At 35.8% G+C, this 21311-nt stretch overlaps 1 protein-coding gene across 8 annotated transcripts in view; it reads left to right on the forward strand.

Annotated features, from left to right (window-relative positions):
* MIPOL1 (mirror-image polydactyly 1) overlaps window positions 1-21311 on the forward strand; it is a 182934-nt gene that overhangs the window by 74574 nt on the left and 87049 nt on the right. For all 8 annotated transcript variants that reach the window (XM_050975880.1, XM_050975875.1, XM_050975878.1 and 5 more), the window contains one exon: window positions 13178-13285. In XM_050975880.1, the coding sequence (XP_050831837.1) occupies window positions 13178-13285 (108 nt within the window). The remainder of the gene's footprint in view (window positions 1-13177; window positions 13286-21311) is intronic.

A 21311-nucleotide genomic window follows, 5' to 3' on the forward strand; every position in this document is an offset into this window, starting at 1 on the left:
CGGTTTGGTTTGGGGTGTTTTGATTGTCTGGGGTTTTTTTTCAGATTAGCTGTAGTCAAGACCTATGGACTGAATACCATTTGTGTCAGAATGCACTAGGTGAATTCCTGGTTTGAGGCATCTTTGAGTTTGCTTTAATCAAAAAAGGAATCCCGTTTGTTTTCTCTGATAGCACTCCATGGGGCAGAGAAAGTGCTAAGTAGCATGTAAATTGTGCATTACATGAAATTAAGGATAAAAATGAGATAATTTTAAGAAAGAGAATGAGATTTATTAAAATAAATAGGAAAGTGAAAGCTATCAATGTTCTTGGAGAAAGTATTCTAGTATGGTTGTATTCAGACTTTTTCCTTTGAAAATTATTACACTACTTTATATACAGACTTTTTTTTGTCCTGTCATCAAGATGTAAATGAACCTGATTGCTTCAAGGAGAAATAGGTTTCAAACTAGTAGCATAAATTGAAAATAAAGTGATACACAGAATAAAAAGTTTGGATTTAATTGTGCAGTGGAGAAATCTTCAAAGAATAGCGGGCAAACTCTATTGCTGATTGTGCCACTTCTACAAAGTCAGTAATTGACTAAGAGTGTTGTGGGATATAAGCTAAGAAGAATGAATAGAGCTACTTTTTGTTGACTTAATTTATTTTTATTTCCAGAGTCCCTGAGGTGAAATATTGACCTCTCTTCAGCACTGCAATACCCTCCACAGTCATCCTTATGATTCAGCATGTGTGCTAAGCTCTAAAGAGAAGAGATGAGTAAGGCAGCTAAGGTCTAGCAGTAACAGAGGATATAAGGAAAAATTACTGTGATGATGACAAGCTGATTATTCATTTTCAACAGAATTGTAAATGATTGGGACTGAAATTTGGTCCCAGATAAAAAATGTTTTTGTTAGTTCCATTTCTTTCTTTTCTTGTGTCCTTTATCAGGACAAACAGACAGCATATACTACAAGGTACACCTGCAATACCATGATTACAAAATCAATAAAAAGAAATTTGGGGCTTAATTTTTTTTTGTTAGTTCCATTTTTTTTAGATTGTTAACAATTTTTAAATGATTAGGTAACAATTACCAAAATGACAGTTTTCTCTCTCTTGGTCTGAAAATCATGACCTTTTTTTCTTGCTTGTGAAGCTGTTAATCAATTTTTCCAAGTCCTTAGGCTTGATGAAATTATTTTACATATTCTGGTTTAAAGTATGTAGTGATCCTGACCAAAAAAAAAGGAAAAAGAAAATCTATCAATATTCTCTTTATGAAAGAGAGATTTCACAGTAGCATTAACTTATCTTTGTCTGGTTCACCAAGTATGCCTACATTTGTTTGTTGTATGGCTTTACTATTTCGTGCTTCAGATTGTGAGTATCTAGGATTTAGCCTCTTTTCCATGTTCTGTTTATTCACTGTTAATTATTTTTCAAGCTGAGTTGCTTGAGAACAAGAAAAATTTAGCTTCCATTACCCTCTATTGCAAATGAAGGACAGGCTTTCCTATTGCATGGAGTCTGCTTGTGATTGGAAGATGCTCTTGTAAGGGAACTTTTTAATGCGTTCTGATGTTAATGCTTTGTTGTCATTCTTTACAGTCATGTTTTTGACTTACTGTCAAATATGAAGCACAAAATATCATTTTGGTTTATAGTTTACTTTTGTGTTGAAAATGCTTTTCTAAATTACACAATTCAAGTACATAGAAATACTTAAAGACCCTTAAGAAGCTGTGACTATGTAAAAAGTATACTTGTAGCTATCAAAAAAGAAAAATTATTGTAGATGAAGAACAGTATTAAATCATACAAGTATGACAACTTTTTGCAGTTCTGGAGTTGTCAGAAATACAGAATGCAAGTGTCTAACTACACAGTATTTAATTGGTCTAAAATACTGAGGCAGTAATGCTTGTGAATGTGCATGTTATATTGTTAATAATAGAATTGATAACTATCTTTTGAGAGAACAATTTTATTTTATTATTTATTAATTACTAGCTATAATATGGAAATATAAGTATATATATAACCAAATTTGTGCATCAGATGTTGGTCATCTTTCAGCTATGCTGTAGCTTATTTCTTAATTAGCTGTAACATCTTTCTCTGCTATCTGCAGAAGTATTATCAAAAATTAGAGAAACCCCAAAAAACAGTGTAAAGCACTCTGTCAAAATAATGGCTATGAAAACTTTGCTCTTCATTGTCTCTTGAGATGACTTTTCACCAATAGATAAGATTTCTTTCAAGTCTTGTCATAATCATGATGAGGAATCACTTATTTCAGAGATGGTATTACAGATCCCAGCAATGTTAAGAAACAATAGTTTTCACTATTTTTTTCCTGAAAGTGATCTGTGATCTGCTGTCTTATATTCAGTATGGGAGTGAACACCAGGCAGCTCTGTGAGTTTAATTCTTTCATCTTTAAGACAAAGTTTTTCTTTCTTGGTCTACAAGCATTCTTTCAGCCTCATTGCTTGGGCTTCTGTTCACAATCAAAATGTTAGGACTTAACTGAATCTTAGTCAGAAAAACAAGTCTTGAAAGACTCACTGTGAGAAGGAGAGCATCCAGTGCCAGCCTTTTCATTCCACTTTTTAGTGCACATAAACAAACTATAAAAACTATCTAGAATACAGTTTATGTATTTTCTGTTAACTAGCTATATTTGCTGTTACTTTCTCTGTATTGATGAGACAGGAAGTGTTTTCACAATATTTGAAGATTTGTAATTAGTTGCTTCATTTTCACCCTTATACTTAGTTAAAACACAGCCATTAATATTGCTTTCACATAGTTAGGTCCTTCAGTATTCAAGTTTCCTAAAAATCTATGGAAAAAGAGCAAATACTACAGATTGGGATGATTTATTTGAAAAGTGCCTGTTGTCCCTGACTTACCTGCAGAAGTTTGTGTTTTCACCTACCTACTTGTAATAATCTCTTTATTAGTTTGTAATAATCTCTAGTTTAAAGTAGCTTTTATTTCATGTTAAACAAGTTTTATGTGGACATATTATGCACCAGAAAATATTATAGAACTGCTCCTTAAGCAACTGATGGCTCAACTGAGAGTATGAAATTTACCAGGACAAACAGACAGTATCTACCACAAGATACACCTGCAATAACATGCTTAAAATATCAGGATAAAAAGATTTCAAAACTCTGCCATCTATACAGTGATCCATGATACTATTTTCTTGAAAAATGTGATGATATTTAAAGATGGACCAGAAGTATTCCTGTCCTTTTGTGCAGTAAATGCCAACTTAATGTTTCGGCAATAGCCTTGTTTGCATATGGATTTTACAAAAATCCATTGAAGATTATTTGAAGACCAGCTCATTAGAATGACAGATTGCTTACCAAATTTTGTTTTCTTGTCAACTAATATTGGTTACATTCAATTAAACAAGGTTGTACTTTCTAAAAACATAATCTCAGTCTGCAGCTGAGTGTCTTGCCTATATCTGCAAATCAGATTCCTAATTTCTAGATCTAGTTGGAAGATTAGGCTGTGAATGTTTCTAAAATTTCTCCTTTTCATACAGCTTTCACGTTTTCACTACCTCTGTTCTACTATATACATTGTTTGAGTACCAACACTGCAGATTATTGAGGGTGAGGGAAAGTCTTTAAACAAAAGCAATTGTCAGCTTTCTGTCATGGTGTGTTGTCAGATGTTTGACAAGCTGTCTCTTGGCCACAGGCCATTTGGTTGTAATGGAGCTGACTATTCTTCTGAGGAGCCAGCAAAACATGTGGCCACATGAAGCAATAGCTCCATGTCATTTGGTCACATCAATAAAGCAAAGGTTTGGGTGTAGTAATCCCAGTTCTGACATGATCTTGTTAGTTGATTAAGATTCTTAAACTTTCTACGCTAATTTGCCATCCCAAAAAACAAGAAACTGCTATTTACTAATTTGATTTGAGTGTTGGAAAAAGTGATTATTGTTTACAAAAAGTTACAACATAGTTATTTATGAGTACAGTTAAAGATGAATCATGTAATAAACAGTATATGTATGGTAAAAAGGTGAAGTAAAAATGTGGACAAAAAATGAAGTGGTGTAGTGAAGTGAACCTTATTCAGGCCAAGACAAGAACAGAGTGCACATTATGTGTATATTCATTATGTGTATATTCTGTGCAAAAGAAGGGAACAAAGATGCTGCATTTGAAGGAGGGAGAAGCTAAGGAACTTGGAGAGGGGAGGCTTATGTTTCCTCCTTTCAGCAATGAAGGAGGAGAAGTAAATTTCTTTTTTAAAGTTATTTGAAAATATAGCTTATGGCTTTCTGAAATTTGTGTTCCATCCATTAGTAACACATAATCTTTGACCAAAGCCACCTTGCAAATGAGTGTGTGGGAGTTGCATTGATTTGGAAAATACATGCTAAGACCATAAATAAAATAAGACTAGAATAATATTTTAATATTGAGAGGCTTTGACTTGCTTCTTGGTGACCCTTCTTGCAGTACTGCTTAGTCCTTAACCATGGTAGAAATTATTTCAGGTATTATTTCAGCAGGGTATTTAGGTCCTGGTTTTCGTGTAAGTGGTCTATTAATGCATGTTCTGCTTAAATAGCAGATTTATTCCAAAACCTCTTGGGTGTTATATAATTTTATTCTTTTTAAATGTTTTTAAAGATGTTGAGGTTAATTACTCTGAATTATTTTCTATGCAGAAGTTTCTGCTCTGAAATCTTCTCTTGTATCAGTATGCTGGGCTTACCAATGTCCATTGAAAGTAAAACTGATCCTAGTCTGTTACTGTTACTGTACTTGCAGAACTTTATTCAGTGATTTAGAATTTAGCTAATCAAGACTTTTTTATTTTTTGACATTACTTTTAAAAGATAGTCTTGGCTTCTGAGTGCTCTTTTGCTCTTGTGATAAAATTTTAATTAGTGTTTTCCATTTCCTGAATTATTTGGGAGTATTGGTAGTTTCCCTTGCTTTTAAATATAACAATGACATGTGAATTATAATGTCATTGTACTATGACAGTGTCTAGTCTTTCTAAAACTCTGCAGTGGGGCGTGAGCAGGCGTACTACTTGTGTACTACTCATCTGCTTACATGCCTAGTTTATACATTATTTATTAGACTTATAGGCATGAAATTAAAAAATTGAATTAGTAATGTGACTTTGATGTAAAGCAGAAGTTGCTTATTTATATAGTACAGGCAATTAGGAAAAAAACACTCTTAGTTTAGCTGAATGCATTTTTTCTTGCTTTCAGACCCGGTACAGCCTCATAAATAAATGTTTGACTCCAGGTTACTAGGTTTATGTTTTGATTAGAGACACCTCAGAGGTGAGGTAAGTTTGTTAACTTATGTGCAGTGGACACAGGAAAATGTGAAGGTGACCCAGTTATGTGGCTTCAGCAGCTCCTGCTGCTGTTTCCTCCTGCAGTTCAGGTGTCTGTGTGCAGGCCCTGTTAGCACAGGCGTGGTCATCCAGTGCACAGCCAGCACAGGAACCGTGCTTGAATGACCTCTGAGTCACACACAGCTCACGAACATCACCTTTTCCTTCCTCTATTTCTTGCACATTTTTATAATGAGTTTCATTGATTAGGAAAGTCTTTGTGTGCTGAGCTCACTGAAAAGTAGATCAGGGTTGTTTTGATCTTTGAAATATCATCATTGCAAGGAAGTAAGACTATGCAGAGAATGCAGTTGGGTGGGTATCAGTGCTGCTCAGTGCTGTGGAATCGCTGCACGTGTAAGGATGGTTCACATGAAGGGTGTCAACAGTTAAACTTCATGGTCTGAATTTTCTGAATTTCTTACTGTACACTTAGAGTTCCTTTAACTATTAAAATGAAAATAAATGAAAACTTGTTTTGCTGCATTTGAAGTGTTCAGAAATAGACAGGGAGAGGAATGGTAGGAGGAAACCTAGTCATGCATACAGCATATTATCTGCCTTAATGCTGCGGGTTGCAACTGGCTCATAGTGACAAAGAAAACAAAAATGTTTTATTTGTATTTTGATACATTTCTTTTTGTAGCTTTTTGAAGCAAGACACCATTGCACTGCTACCAAAAAAAAAAAAAAAAAAGGCAGCATTTACATCTGAGTGTTTCTTTTACTAATAGAATATAACTTTTTAAAGATGCATGTGTTTCTGAGGCCTAAACTCTACAAAAACACTTTTTTTTCTTGAAATTCCAGTAGTTCTAAGCTGCTGGGCATTGTATAAATAATCATTCAAACACATTTGTTGGTGGTTTGCCAAAACTTTGAAGTGAAGTAATTTTTCTCAAAGTTAGAAAATTTTAATACAAAATTATAATTTAAAGGAAAATTTTTCTAGTGATTATTATGTAGAAACTAATTTCTATTTTTTTTTAATTATTACTTTAGAAAAAAAAGATAAATTCTATTTATATAAGTGCTTCCAAACATCTGCAGTTCAAAGTACATAATTCACAGTGACACCAAAGGTTGGTTTGTGTTTTGACTGGATGGCTTTGGTATTATTTTTGTCTGCAAAGGAAAGAGTGTATAGCATCCAAGTGGTGCAAGATGTTTGCCTCTCCAGAAATTGTGATGAATTTGGGACAAGGGGCAGACTGTTAAAAAAAAATATTGAGGGGAGGGGGAAGAAGGGCAGTCAGAGTGAGAACACTTGCGTTCCATTTGGCATATTTCAGCTGGGAGCCAGTCTGAAGTACAGATCATTATAAACAAAGTAAGAAAAGGTGAACAAAACAACTGACTAAGAGAAGAATCAGTTGAATTGGTTTTGTTTGCTTCACATGCTTATTTATTGCATTTAGGTTTCCACAGGTGAAGACTTAAAAATATAATGGGTGAAAAAGCAGCTTTGTTTCTTCGTCTTTTTCATGTTTGATGTCTGGAATAATTATTTGTGCTTCACTTGTTCACTGCAATGAATATGTGTTAACTAATTTCAAAACATAGATGCACTTTATCACTTCAGGAAGTATTGTGCTGGGTAGTAATATGATCTCAATGCCCCATAAACTTATCTTTCAGTGGTATTGATGCATTTTCCATCAATGTATGGTGTGTCACTTACTTTGCTCATGAACGTTTTACTTAAAATGTGTAAAGGAAAAAAATGCATGTGGAAAAATAGTTCTGCCATTCAGATGGACTCTGACTTTCCCAGAACTTGGAGAACATAAGCCGTTTTCCAAAGTTATTCAGTAGGAGCTATGTTATTTTTATTTCACAATACTTTAGTAATTGAGAATTCCTGTTCAGCAAGGTCTTTGTGCATAGAAGTCCACAGAATGCGGCAGAGTACTCAGTGTTTGAAGTGAAGGCACTGATATGCAATCAAGTCATTATGCACTGGCTGACCCAGAGTGAGTGACTTAGTACTCACTTTTGATTTTTGTGTGACTTGAATAGAAATATGTTACCTTAAGTTTAATGACAGATTTAAGCTATTTGTGGGAGACTGTGGTTATGTATTTTTAAACTAGGGAGACCTCATACGGCGGACTAGTGCGATCAGATTGGACCAAAGATCCACCTGCCTCACCAGCCTGACCTCACTCAGGGCAGCACAAGAACAAGCACGTTACAATGCCTCCATCTAGGCACTGTGGCTTTTTTCAGCAAGCTCCTCAAGTGTACTCTTGTGTTTTTATGCCAGTGCTGAATTTCAAGTTTGTAAGCACTGCAAGTTTTGATAAGGACTTTAGGTGAACAAATGTATTCTAATGAAATATTATATTTTTTATGTACTAATTGAATAAGACAATCAAATAATATTCAAAATTGAGGAAAGAACTTAGTGCAGAATTTTGCCTCATATTAGTACGTTAGTTTCATTGGACTTTGACCCCCATACCTTTAATAACAGAGACAAATCAATTCCTCTCTTTTTTCCCTAGTATATAAATGGCATAATGTGTTGACTTTTTTTTCACTAGCATATTGCCATAAGTTCAGGAGAGGTTAGTTTTGATTCCTTTTAATGAAAGGCAGTGAAAAATATTATATGCCATACAGTAATATTAAAAGCAAATATAGATGTAATGGGATTAAATAGCCACCAGAACTGCATTTATAGTAAGGAAGTGTTATGGTTTTCTGTTATATTCATTTTTAGCTGTTGCTTCCTGAGCCAGACGGTGTCACAATACCCTTTCCTGGGTCAAATCTGTGCTGAAATACAAAATGAGGAATTAATCTGACATTACCATCCTAGTTCAATGAGATGAGAGCGAGGGACCCTGGTGTAGCAAAATTTGAAAATTTTGAAAGCACATGATCAGCCTGATTGACCTAAGATTTGCAGAGTTAAACAGGCTTCTGCATGAAACCTCTGGGGATAGAAGTTGTCTTCATACAAATCACACAGGAACCAAATGGGTGGGGACAGGAGGCCCCTCTGCTCAATGTTAATGCTTTGCTGTATTCCATCTCTGTCCCTATAACATTATTTCTCCAATGGCTTGCAGGTTTTTCTGTACTTTTGTGTAGTGTCTGAACCTTTTACTTTGAGAGCACCTTACTGAAGGATCATGTTAAATGATGATCAAAAAATAACTCATCAATCTGTGTAGATGTGGCAGGCACTGTAACACTATGTTAAAGTGTTACAGGTACAAGTTGAAGAAGAAAATGCTGAAAAGCTGACAGCATGTTAAGATGATTTGTTTATACAAGTGCTAAAGTTATGTTTGATATGTTAATGCAACCTCATTTTCTAGTAAAGGCCAAACACTATTAAGTGGTTATTTGCATTGATTTTTCTATCTTCTGAAATACTTGATTCAAGGTAAAACATCTTTACTCCTTTTGTATAACTGGGGCTGACGGCTCTTTTTTAACAGTCGCCTTCTGGGTGGCCCTCATGGACTTTATTCAGTGATATTCTCCTGGTCCATTTCTTGACCTCTCTGTCAGTGTCCCTTTTAGCAGATGCTCCTTTTTCAATTTGTCTGGATTTTCCCTTTGGTGTTCCAACACTTTCACCTGGGGAGTCACTGAAAGGGCTCAGCACCCACTGCAGCTTGAACCAGTGACTCTCACAAACATCCTCATTCTGCTGAATCACCCTGGTGTGCATTAGAAAAGACTCAACAGTAGCCTAATCATTTACATTTTAAGATGGGAGGGAAGGATACGTTTACTTGCTGTCTACCCTTGCTTTCCTGGCTGAATAATTTCTTATCCTTTTGTAAGTTACCTGCTTTGCTTTTCATTTTGTCTTAGCTGCTTGTGATATATCCTATGCTGGTACAGAGGTATTTCTTTCAAAAGACTGCATGTATTTAAATGAGTTGCATGGTGGAAATACAGTTAAAGAGAAGATTGAGGCCCTGTTGCTGGGAATGGATGATGTTGTACTGACAACTGTCAGCTGGGCAGTCAGTGATGGTTGCTCAAGGAACACTTGAAGTAGGCTTAATGAGGTTCATTGTCTGTCAGGTACATAATCACCTGATTCAGGCTAGCTAAGGAGACTTTTAGGGGGGAATACTTTCAGAGAGGAGATCAGATGTGTGGGTTTGAAAGAAGAGAGGAAACCTTTGTCAGGATTGATTTTGAGGGTGGGTTTTATTGTACCTTCAATTGTCTATATTGCCTCTCCGGCTACAGAACTGTGAATGCACACAGTAGACCACACAGTAAAGTTAATTGTTAGTAAGTTGTTTGTGTGATTCCTGTATAAAATCATGCTCCCATTTCTGAGGCTTTAATATCCTTTAGTTGGCAAGGTCATCAGTGTCATCAGTGTCTTTACTCAGCAAGGTCATCTGCTCAAGACATTTTCTCCTTGACATGTGTCCACACTGCTCCCATATTCCTTGATGTACTCAAAGTATCTGAGGTAGAGAAGCTGTTTTCTCAATTGACAGCCCATGTTTCACAACACGTTGAACTCATGGGAGTTTGCATTTAGGGGCACAATTAAACCTCAGATCTGATATTTAGGTAACCTGTGTTGCACAAAATATATTGTCTGTTTGAAGTTTTCCCAAGTGTGTTTTCACAGGTTTGAGATAACAGAATTTAGACATAGTATCTCAAATTAAACACTTCCTTTAGCTTTCAGCTTTCATAAAAGGATACATTTCCTTTTTGTCAGTACCAAGTTGGATGATGTCTTCTCTTCACTGTGCTCCAAAAAGTATTTTTATATATGTTTTTAGAAGGAAATTCAGTTTCTTACTTGCAGCTGTTGGCATTTTAGAGGCCGGAGTGAACCAATAAAAACACATGTTCTTTTAAAGAACATCTATTTTTACTGGACCTTGCTAACAACTAGTGACACAGAATTCAAAAAAATGTTGGCTCAAATGAATAGAAGGGCTGCATTGTTTTAAATTCTATTTTTAAAACTTTTCTTTACAGCAAGGTTACACTAAAATTTCACATGCTTCTGCTCTTATGAAAAGGAGTGCTTGCCTTTAGAATGCTGATTTAATATTTTCAAAGTAGCTCAGGTATCAAAGTTGTAAAGTATAAAATTTTATTGAGACATACACAGTGTTGCTGTTTAAGACTGTTATTATAATGCTTTCACAAAGAGTGTAATTGAAGATTTTACTTCCTAGACAGCCAAGAATAAATCAGAATATCCTCTGTTAATGCATTGTTTCCAACATAGTAAAACACTTAGGTGCAAAGGTCAAATTAGATCACCATTTCTTTCAATGGTGTCCCAAATTGAATTCAAGCAGTATACTTGTTGAAAATGCCCTGGGGGCTTTTTTCAGATATCAACACTCTCAGTAGAAGTGAAATGAAAGAGAAAATGTTCCCAAGTTTGATGTAAATGTAATCATTTCAAGGTTGACTTGATAGGGAGATTTATCCATTTTATGCTACCTGTGTTGCATCTTTACTGTACTTTACTAGTAGTGTGTTCTGCAAGATCCTTGAGTCCCACTGCTGCTCTTTATTTCAGTGTCCTGTCTTCACAGGAGTGGAGAGCAGAATTAAGATTGCCCCCATGCTCTCAGTGGTACAATCTGCTCTGTACACCGAGATATTTTCTCATGTAGTCCTGTAGCTAGGTTTTGCTCTTAGCATATTTCACATGCCTTTTGGAATCAAGAGAATAACATGATTATAAATGCAGGCTTTAAAGGTAAATTGAGATTTTATTATTTTAAATAATATTTACTCTATGTAAACTTATGTTGTTGTCAAGTTGTGTGTTCCAAAACGCTGTTTTGAAGAAGAATGTTGGCAAAGCAGAAAAGTGAGTGTCCTGGTGATCATACATGATGTAATGTATAGTGCCTGCAGTGGTAGATTGATTTTTTTTTTTAATGGTGTCTAGATCACATAAGCCAAGGAAAAAAATGTTGCTAGAGAAAAAAGCCCCGTAATCTGTGTTTAGTTCTTCAATAGTTTTAGTAGCACCTTCCTGTCTGCAAACACAGTTTTCATGTTGGACATGGAAAAAGTTACATCTGGGATTCTGTGATTTTTGATTTTGTGTGTGTGTGTGATAAACACAGACATTAAATAGCTTGAGTATGTGAAAATACTTACAATCAAATGTATCTTAATATTTTTTCTGTATCACCCTATCTGTGGGAAAATGTATTTTTTCTGGCAATAAAAATGAAACTTAAGAACATTAAGCAAGTTTACAACACACATTGAGAGAATGTACTAGGCCAGAAAAATTCACTGCCTTTAAAATAGGTAATCCTATTAGAAATAAGCTCAGATTTCTAACAGAAGTAATTCATTCACATATAACAGATATGTGAATGAAATTTTTACTAGTAATTTTGGGCTCCTTCAAATGTTTAAAATTTATTGAAATAGAGGATTGGATTATTCTGGTTTATATACTGTACTGGATACCTGATGAGGGGTATAATTTTAGGTCTTATTTTGTGTTTAAGAATTGTATGTGTTGGCATGTCTTTAAATTTCTGTCTCAAGATACTGTAACATTTGTTATTTTACTTAGACCTCATTTGTAATTTTTTCACTTCTGAAGCTTTCTGTTTCACAGTTTTTCTTTTTTTAGAGCTTACATGAGCCAGGCTTCATTGTCCCATATACTGAATTGCTCAGGAATAGGGTGCATATATATGATGGGAAGCTCAGTGCTGTGTTGTCCACAGTCACTAAGACACCAAAAGAGACTGACATTTCCAGATCTTTTGAGACAGCAATTCTTACATGGGCATTATAGCTCAATTCTTTTTTTTTTTTTTTTTTTTTTGCTGGTATTTTCACAAAGTATGTATTAAAATATTTTTTATCAATGAATTGTCTTTCCTTCCTACAGTCTACTAGCTGTGGGCTTTGGTGATCATATTCAAACTACTGGCTTGTAATACGCTTTTGTAAAATGCTTCTTCTGGTACTATGCTTTTCCCTAGTTCTAACAGTTATTCCCATATGTCTTCTTGGTACTTTGTCTGCATTGTTTTCTTTTTCTTTTTCTTTTTTTTTTTTTTTAATTTGTAGAACAGGTTTTTTTTATAAGGCAAAGAACTGTCTGCAGACAACTAATTGCTCTTTCAAACCAAGGAACTGGGCAACACCTTCTATAGTTAATGTAAAAAAGAGCAAAATATAGTTTGGTTTTAACTTGCAGATTTTTAATCATTAAAATAAATTCTCAGCAGACAGCAGTAAGTCTACATGTACAGGCACACAGTAACAAGTGCTAATTTTCTCTTTTTTTATAATCAAGTTTAAATATTTAAAGAAAAAATTTTGGAGAATTAGCGTAACCTATGAAAACGTATGAAAAATTCAAGTCTAAAAATTTCATCTGTATTTTCTAATAAAAGGCTAGATCCTTGATTTGGGTGTAGGGTCTTTCATTTGTTTGCATTTCAAAAATAATGAATTCTTTCCTTTATATCTACTTACTTAATACATTAAAGCCAAAATCTAGCCATATATTGGCATAACTAGAAGCAGAAATTCAACCCAAATTTAACCCTGATAAGTATCTTATTAGATACATTGTGATTTTGGCATACTTTTGGACCAGGAAGAAACTGAATAATGATACACATTTTAAAAACGTAGCTTTAGTACTGTCTGGGATTGTAACTTGCTTTTGTCTGATGCTTTCACTACTGCAGAAATGGTGATGGGGTTATTTACGGTAAATCTTTTGGCTTGTTGAAAAAAAATATGCCCACACTCCTCTCCTTAATGGGATTCTTTCCTCGTTGCAGTGCAAACGGCTGGAGCAGGAGCTTCATCATCTGAAAGAGCAGAACCAGACTTCAGCAAACAACACGAGACATATGACTGCTGAAAACAATCAAGAACGTGCTCTGAAGGTAAATCTCCATTTCTTCTTGCAGGCAAATTAAGGTTGTAAGCCCCTGGTGCCAGCTTTCTGGGCTGCATATATCAGTTGTGTACATTTCGGCAGAAGTGAGCTATGGTGTTTGCCAACAACTGCTTCTTTAAACACAGATACAGCACCCTTCTGTTATGGTTTTATTTTATTTTGCGTTTGAAAGCAACAAGAAAAAAAATAACATGTCCTCCAAATTACTGGGCTGGTAATTAACACCAAATTCTTGAGATCTGTCCTTGAGATATTACATTGTATAAGGTGAAGAAAACTGCAATTATTTGCCTCGTGGTACCTTTGCAAAACTAATATTTTAAAGCATGGCTGTTTGATCTGCTCCCAGCAGTGTGTGCTATATTAATAACATTGTTGACCGATACTACTAGTGACCACATAGTTGATACTACTATTTGCAAAAGGGTAGCTACTTGGAATTGGGAGGAGGAATAATAAGTCTTGTCAATAAGAATAAAAATGAGCAGAGAGGCGGGAGAGGGTCAGAGAAAGGACAGTGTAAAGTGACAGGTTATTGCTGCTTTGAGAAAGGGAAATTGTAATGTCAGTGGAATTGATAGCTACATACTCTGCAATCTCACAGCTAGCCAGGATAAGAGAACATGCCAGGTAAGATGTGCAAGCATTGTGCACACCTCTTCAGCCACTTTATTCTTAAAATCTCTTTTATCGGTAGCGGAGATACAATACAAATACAGAAGTTATTCTGCTTATACTGTGTTGTCATTTTAAAACTGTTTGATTTAGACAGTAAATCCAAAGGTATCTCACTTACAGATAGATTTTCCTCTGCCTTCTTTTTTCCACTTCTTTTTTTTTCATTTATTTGGGAAGCATCATTATGCATACAACAACTTGACCAAAGCAAAGTATAAGTTAAATCCTTGTGTAGCTTGACATCTCTCAGTAAGAGAAACAATAAGTATTATAACAATAAATTGAGAGAGGCTGTGTGCCACACAAATGCTATATATTCCATGGGTTTATAATTGCCATCAAAATCTACGGTGAATATTACAAAATCAGGTGTGCAATACTGAAAGCAGATGACTAGAAATGGAGATCATAAGCATTCAGGGGCTGTTTCTGACTGCAAAAACAGCACTATTTTCAATCTGGTGTCACTAAAGTGCTTTCCAAGCATGCTACTTATTGAACATTGTATTGTTTTTCATTAATTGCAAGCTGACTTGTTTTTTCTGTGTCATTGAAAATATTGTGCAGAGAGCCTTTCTGCTAGGAAAAAAGTTTTATTTAAGCTACTCTTTTTGCATTTAATATTGTCTGACATAACGCTTACAGAATAATTATATTTTCAGAGCAAGAAGTGATTTGATAGTTCAGAGCATTACTAGGATTTCATTCTAAGCCTGATATTGCTCTCCTAGCACCTAATCTTTAAAGAATTTCATTTCTGACTGTCACAGGAATTTTTTTTATTTTTCAAAGTTAAAGGTTAATTGATCATAGTCTCTTAGAGATGAGAGTCTGGGGAGGAAAAAAGACCACTTTTCAATTTTTTCAAAGTAGAACTTTTTGAATATTGTAGCTCCGTGGAGTTTGTCTCAGTTCAAATTACTGTTGCCTACAGTGAGGACAGGTCCTTTGGAATATTTTTAAAAGGCCAGGTTGTATTCTTGACCTCAAAAACTTTAAAATACCCCAATGAAATATTGCCAGTGATTGTTAGCTTTGATATACAGCACGTGAGCATGCATCCTGACCTCATGAAAATGAAAAGCTTATCACCCACTTTTAGTGTAACCACAGCCTGAAAAACTGATGTCTGGTAAGGATGGAAGTCAGGTCAGTGACTCGCTTAGGAGTGGGTTTGGTCAGGGCTCTGGGGCTGGCTGCAAATGCCTGGGGTGCTCCTGCTGCTCTCAGCAGCACAGCTCCCACAGAAAGAAACAGCCAGCCAGAGCCCTGTGATGGGTCACACACCTCCCCTGTGAAACCCTGGTGTTCTTGGCTGTCACCTCCTGCCTCTTGTATGCACTCAGTAGCTCTTGCGTGGCTGCACACAGAGTGCAGGTGCAGACCCAAGCATCCCATCCTGTCCCCTCTCCACTGCAGAGCACATTTGTCCATTTTCAGGGAAATGGGACACGTCACTTGTCTCTGTAGTACAGGATAAATATCAACTCAGCTTTTATTGTCACCATAATCCAAGGAATTTCTTTTATTTTAACCACCTCCACATGAAAACTGGGGAACTGTGCTATGTATTATTAACCTGTCCAGGAGAAAAAAAATCCAGGTATTTCTTCTGAGTCTGTCCAGGACAGTTTGTGTCAAGGAAGTTTTTTTAAAAAGAACTGTAATTTTCCTTATTCTCTTACACCTAATTAACATTGAGGTAATCTGTTGATTCAGTTTGGCAAAAGATGTATCCTCTGGATGAGGAGTTTGATCTGCTTTGGATTTTCTTAAGGGAGTAACAGAAGAGTAAACATCAGTTGTGGTGCAGGGATATTTGCAGTCTTGACTGGATAAAAAGAAAGTAATCAGGATGAGCTAGACTAGGGATGGTGTGAAAGTTTGTGATAAAAGATGAGATCATTACCTCTGTGGGACCCTGAAATACACTTAAGAACAAAACGCAATGGCTATTGTTTCTTTTTTACTTTTTAAAATCATCTCACAGTAGTGAGTTGCTTGGAAGGAAAACAATGTAAAACCAATCCACAAGGAATCAATTGCAGTCCACTGATGTAGGGTCTATTAGGTAAAATAATCTGCAAGCTTTCAGTTTTATTTTTCAGTATATCAGCTCATAGGGCATTGCCACCCTTCTTTGAGACAGTAGCCATCCATAATCAGGAGTGAGGCAAAGAGGCTGGGAGACACATTATAACTGTGGGAGATGTCTGGTGGCAGTAATTTGGCTAGGTTTGGGATCTGGAAATCACAAGGATGATGAAATCACTCTTTTGCAGATTTTGGTTTTTTTACACGTTTAGATTCCATGTCATACCTGGGGATAATGTGACAAATAAAACATATGACACACAAGGCATGCAGTGCACATTGTAACATGCTACTTCATCTCACTGTGCCATATAACATATGCACATCTTGGTAAGATAGCTATTCTTAACTAACCTCTGTGTATATGTTAGTAATATGTGATTTAAAATTTCCATGTTGAATGAATTCGTTGCCTAGAAAATTCTTTATAGTATTGTGGGCCATTCAGCCCCACAGTACCAAACTGGCACCCCTACTTTTTATAATATTCTTATTGGTCATAGGGGATTGTATTAATTGACTGAAAAGGCCAATTTCAAATCTTCCCTCCAGGCAATGCCCACAGCTGCACAGAGGTCAGGCAGAGAAGCATGTGGGCCCCTATTTCCATAGTTAAAGTAAAATAATCCTCTTCTTTGTGAAACCATTTTTTAAAATCTCTTATTATATTTCACATTGAATTATAGCTAAATCTTTTAGGGATAATTGCTTCCTAAGGGTCTATACATTTGCGCTCTTAGTACATTTTCATAAAATAAGATCTGAGAGTGCTTTGCAGTTCTAATGTGTCAAGGTCTATATGTGAGATTATTCATTTCTGCTTGGCCTTCATAATTAACATTTGGTCTCTACTGATTCTGATAAATGTATTCCCATAATACACAGAAACAACTGATTCAATTAAACATAGAAAAGTGGAAGAATTGCTGCTTCTTCGTAATTTTTCAATAGTCATTCATTTTACTGCTATTAGCTTTGTAGTGTGTAATTTTAAAATTCAGATTTTTCACTAATGCATTTTTTCTAAAGAAAAATAAAAAATTTGCCAGTGTACATGTCTTCTTTACTGAGTTGAAGGAGAATAAGAAATAAGTCTTGTGAAACCAATAGCAATGTGAAATTTCATGAAAAATGTTTAACTGGATTTGACTGGAATAGAGAGAGGAAACTTTATTTTTTTCCACAGGTCTTCTCTATTTTGTAATTTCTAATAAGGTACTATATTCTTCTCAAAACAGCTATTAATCTACTTTAAATAGCAGAAAGACTTACTCGTTTTATCTTCAAGGCAAAGTTTTGAGAAGAAGAGGACTATTTTATGGTGACCAAAATCAGGCGACAATCATATACAAATCAGGTGACCTTTACCCACTAAATGAGGTTACTCCTCCAATTATGATGTCATTAGAACTTGTAAGGGTTATTAATCTTCAGGCTGGTTTAGATGTTACATCTTTTGTTATGATTTTCTTCTTTTTTTCTGTAATGTCTGCCTTTCTTTTTAGTTGTGATTTTTGTAGAATTTATCCTACATGCTTTCATAGTTTTATTAAGAATATAAAAGAGTTAGAGCCAAGAAAGTGACCTGAAGGAGCCATCAGAAGTTTGTCTACGGTAGTGTTGTAAAGCAGCTGTGCCTGTGATGTCATGTGCTATCTGCTGACATGAGGGAATCAAGTCAAGGGCAGGAAATCTCACTGCATAGCAGTTTGGTAGTTGTTCCAGTGATGATGCCTTTGGAGAAGCCACTTTAGAATACTTAATTTAAGTATTCCTTGGTGCCTTTCATTAATTTGATTAAGTTCTTTTTTATTTCCAGAATTTCCCAGATTCTTAGAGTAGCAATAGCAACCATTTTTCCACACCTACTTGACAACATCAACCACAGAAAAAAGTTCAGATGACTGGTCAACCTGTCATCCATGAAGGGCATCATCACAAGAGATTCTAATGTTATAAGAACTTAAAAAAATTTTCAAAAGCTTTAACATGAAGTATAAAATGTTTGCTACTGTTGAAAAGCCCATGCTATTCATGCCATTGAGGCATGCAATATTAACTATGGAAAAAATGTCCTTCTTTCAGATGATGTGGCCTTTATTTGCGAAAACTAATTCTAACTGGCTTTAGGTGTGGTGCTTCAGAGCTGAAGTTTCATAAGTTTAATAAGTTTAGAGCTGGTTTATGGCTACAGAGCCTCTGATTTCAACAGAGACACATGCTTTTGAAACATAATCCAGGGAAACTTGTCTGAATCAGTGATGGGAAACCAAGAGATTTCAATCTCTTGTATTCAAATTCCAGTTCAGCATACATTTCTTACATTTTAATAGTTATTAATTTCATCCTTTCATAATAGTTTTACATGGGGCAGTGGAGATAATATTGATTCATTGGACAGCTGGAATGTGAGTTTGGGATGTGTCAAGGCTCAGCCACATCCAGAGCACCCCTCTGCCACCTTCAGCTCTTGCGGCTGTTGCGCTGCACTTTCTGCAGTGCTGTGGGACTGATGGAGAACAGCTGATGGTTTGCCTGTATGCTGTAGCTAACAGATGAATAGCTGTGTTGTCCACTGGTGAGATGGGTGTTACACCCTTCTTCAGCTCCTAGCTACAAAGTAACTAGACACTGCAAAGACTTTAAAACTTGCTGTTGATCCAGTTGTCAGTCTGGTGTTATTGTTTGGTACAGGTTGCTTTTTATTTAGAGTGGTTGGTTTTTAGGTTTTTTTCAATCAATCACTACATCAATATTCATATGTTGGCCAATCCACCCTTTTCTCACACATTTTTTTATTAATTCCTCCAGCCAATGTTCATTGTTCCTCCTGTAGCTAAAAAAATAGCAGCCTGTGAAAGCTCAGCTCAAGAGCTCACTCTGTGGAGTTAACCCAAAAGCAATCACACTTTTCATCCTGATGTCGTGTGATGCTACCTAGAAAAAAAGGACTGCTGTTACATTTGCAAATTATTTTGTAGGTGTTTGAAGATACAGTGCCAGCTTCATAGTGGAAATGGAAGGGATGAAGTAGATAGCAAGATAGATCTGTCTCAGTGAGAGGGGATGCACTGTGCCCTTGGATTTCCTTATGGTCTGTATCTGTTTTTCTGAAAATAAAGGAACATTTCAGGACCACTGGGAATAGTTAACAGGCTTCTTGGAGGTTAGCTCCAGCAAATATGTTGTTAAAGCTAATCCTGAAAGGTTCTTCATGCTATTCTTCCAATAACTTACAAGGGGATAAAATACTACAGGATTTGTCAAAGTAAGAAGCAATTTCTAACTTTGTACAGGAGCTGTTTCAGTAGTTTGGTTTCTTCTTCTAAGAATGATTCCTCTTACTCAGCTTTCAGAAGAGTTGTTCAGGTTGTAGAAAGCCATAATGAATTCCTTTCTCTCATCAGTACCTAACCTAACACAGGATGTGCCCGCATTTAAATGCCTGGACAATGTGAGAGAAAAATTTTCAACCCTGTCAATAAAACTTGTTATAAAGCACATGAGATCCCTATTAATTTTTAGAGTGGATGTTTAATAAAGTTTTAATGATTAAATTGCTTTTAATTGCATAGTGGAGGTGAAAATAAAAGACTAGTAGAACTTGGAGCATGCTGCTGACAACCTGAATGTGAATAAGAATGCGCAAACATTTTTCTTCCGTTGCTGCTTCCTAGACTCTTTATCAGACAGGGTAGACAAAGTTGCAATCTTAATTGCACTGAACAGAGCCTTTGCTTTTGCTGCACCCAGAAACACTTAATCACAAGGTCTTAAAGTATGTCACTGAGGTTAGACATAAGTCTGTTCAGCTCTTATCCATGCTAGAAGAATGATTAGTCACTTCATGACTTGGTGCTATTAAATAACACCATACACCTTAGAGGATATCAGTGTGAGCTGTACCATAAATGAACACTAAAATGAGGCCATAGAAACTCCTGCAGAAGTCATTCTGTCCATGTTCCACTTCCATTATAATTTTCTGTGTTCATTTCTCTTTAAGTTGCAGTGTCTCCAAAAGCTGACAGCCCACCAAGTTAACTGTATTTCTGGAGAGGGAGAAAATAACTCATATAATCCTGCAGTGACCAATGTTCTCCCTCAAGCACAGTGGAAAAAATGTGAGCACTTGTTGACTGGTCTTTAAAGCAGTCATTTGAAGTTTCCTTGGACCCAATTGTTCTTTTGAACCAAATTTCATTATTCAAGACTGGAGATTCTCAAGGGATGCCTCAAAGGGTTTCTCCTTCATCTGCTGTCATATATTTTAGGAGTGTAACAGTTTGCTTATGTGTATCCCTTATAGGCAGGAAGTAATTTATTTAGTGTATGAATTTGACCATGAATCAGAAATCTTATCTAGTAGCATCACAATCAGTGACCAGTTTTATTAACTGTTTTTTTAGGCCATCGAGCCTAACTGGTAGGCTTTATTTAGTTATGTAGGTTGACAGAAAGTTGTTCACAAATACAGTAGCATTCTTAGTCTCCTCACATCTGGTAGCTAGTTTTTTAGCACTTATAGACATTTGTATTCATTGACCAAAAATATCTTGTGTAGGAACCTAAAGTTAGAATAATTGTTTAAATTTGCTATAAGCAAATAATAATAATAATATTTTTCCCTGATGAAAAACATGGGAATAAAATTATGAGACATTTGCCCTTCACTGGGAGTGAAGTTGCCCAGAAACACAGACTTTCAGCATTCAATAAATATGGTTTATATGTCTACCTGGGAGTTGAAAAGAAATTATGTTTGGTAACATTGGTTCTTGCATGATTTTCAGCTTCTGATGACATTAAGTGGTTGTGTGGATAGATAGCAGGGACATTGGTACAGCTCTTGGTTCACTAAATCATTGATGCAGGCCACAATTTTGAAAGCATTCAAACCTTGGGTTGTTTTCAAATAGAAGGGTTCTTCCAAGTTCTTGTCTTCACTTCCTTGGCTGCACTGGCCATGCCACCTTCCTGTGCCTTTGAGGCTGTCCTTTCACTGACCCCACATCTGGCATGTCAGCCCGGTGTGTACAGCGTCCTCTGCACAGCAGATACTCAGCATTTCTTGGACTCTGTTCAAATAAAAGACCAAATACTGGAGTTTCTTATGTACTGTGATCTCAAGTCTTTCATTTCAAAGCAAAGCAATATTTGGATAGGAGTGAACAATAGTTGTCCATCCCGGGAAGAGCTGAATCTGTATAATTAATAATGCTTGTCTAGAGCACTGTACC

The sequence above is a fragment of the Serinus canaria genome, chromosome 5 (assembly GCF_022539315.1).
Source record: "Serinus canaria isolate serCan28SL12 chromosome 5, serCan2020, whole genome shotgun sequence".
NCBI lineage: Eukaryota > Metazoa > Chordata > Aves > Passeriformes > Fringillidae > Serinus > Serinus canaria.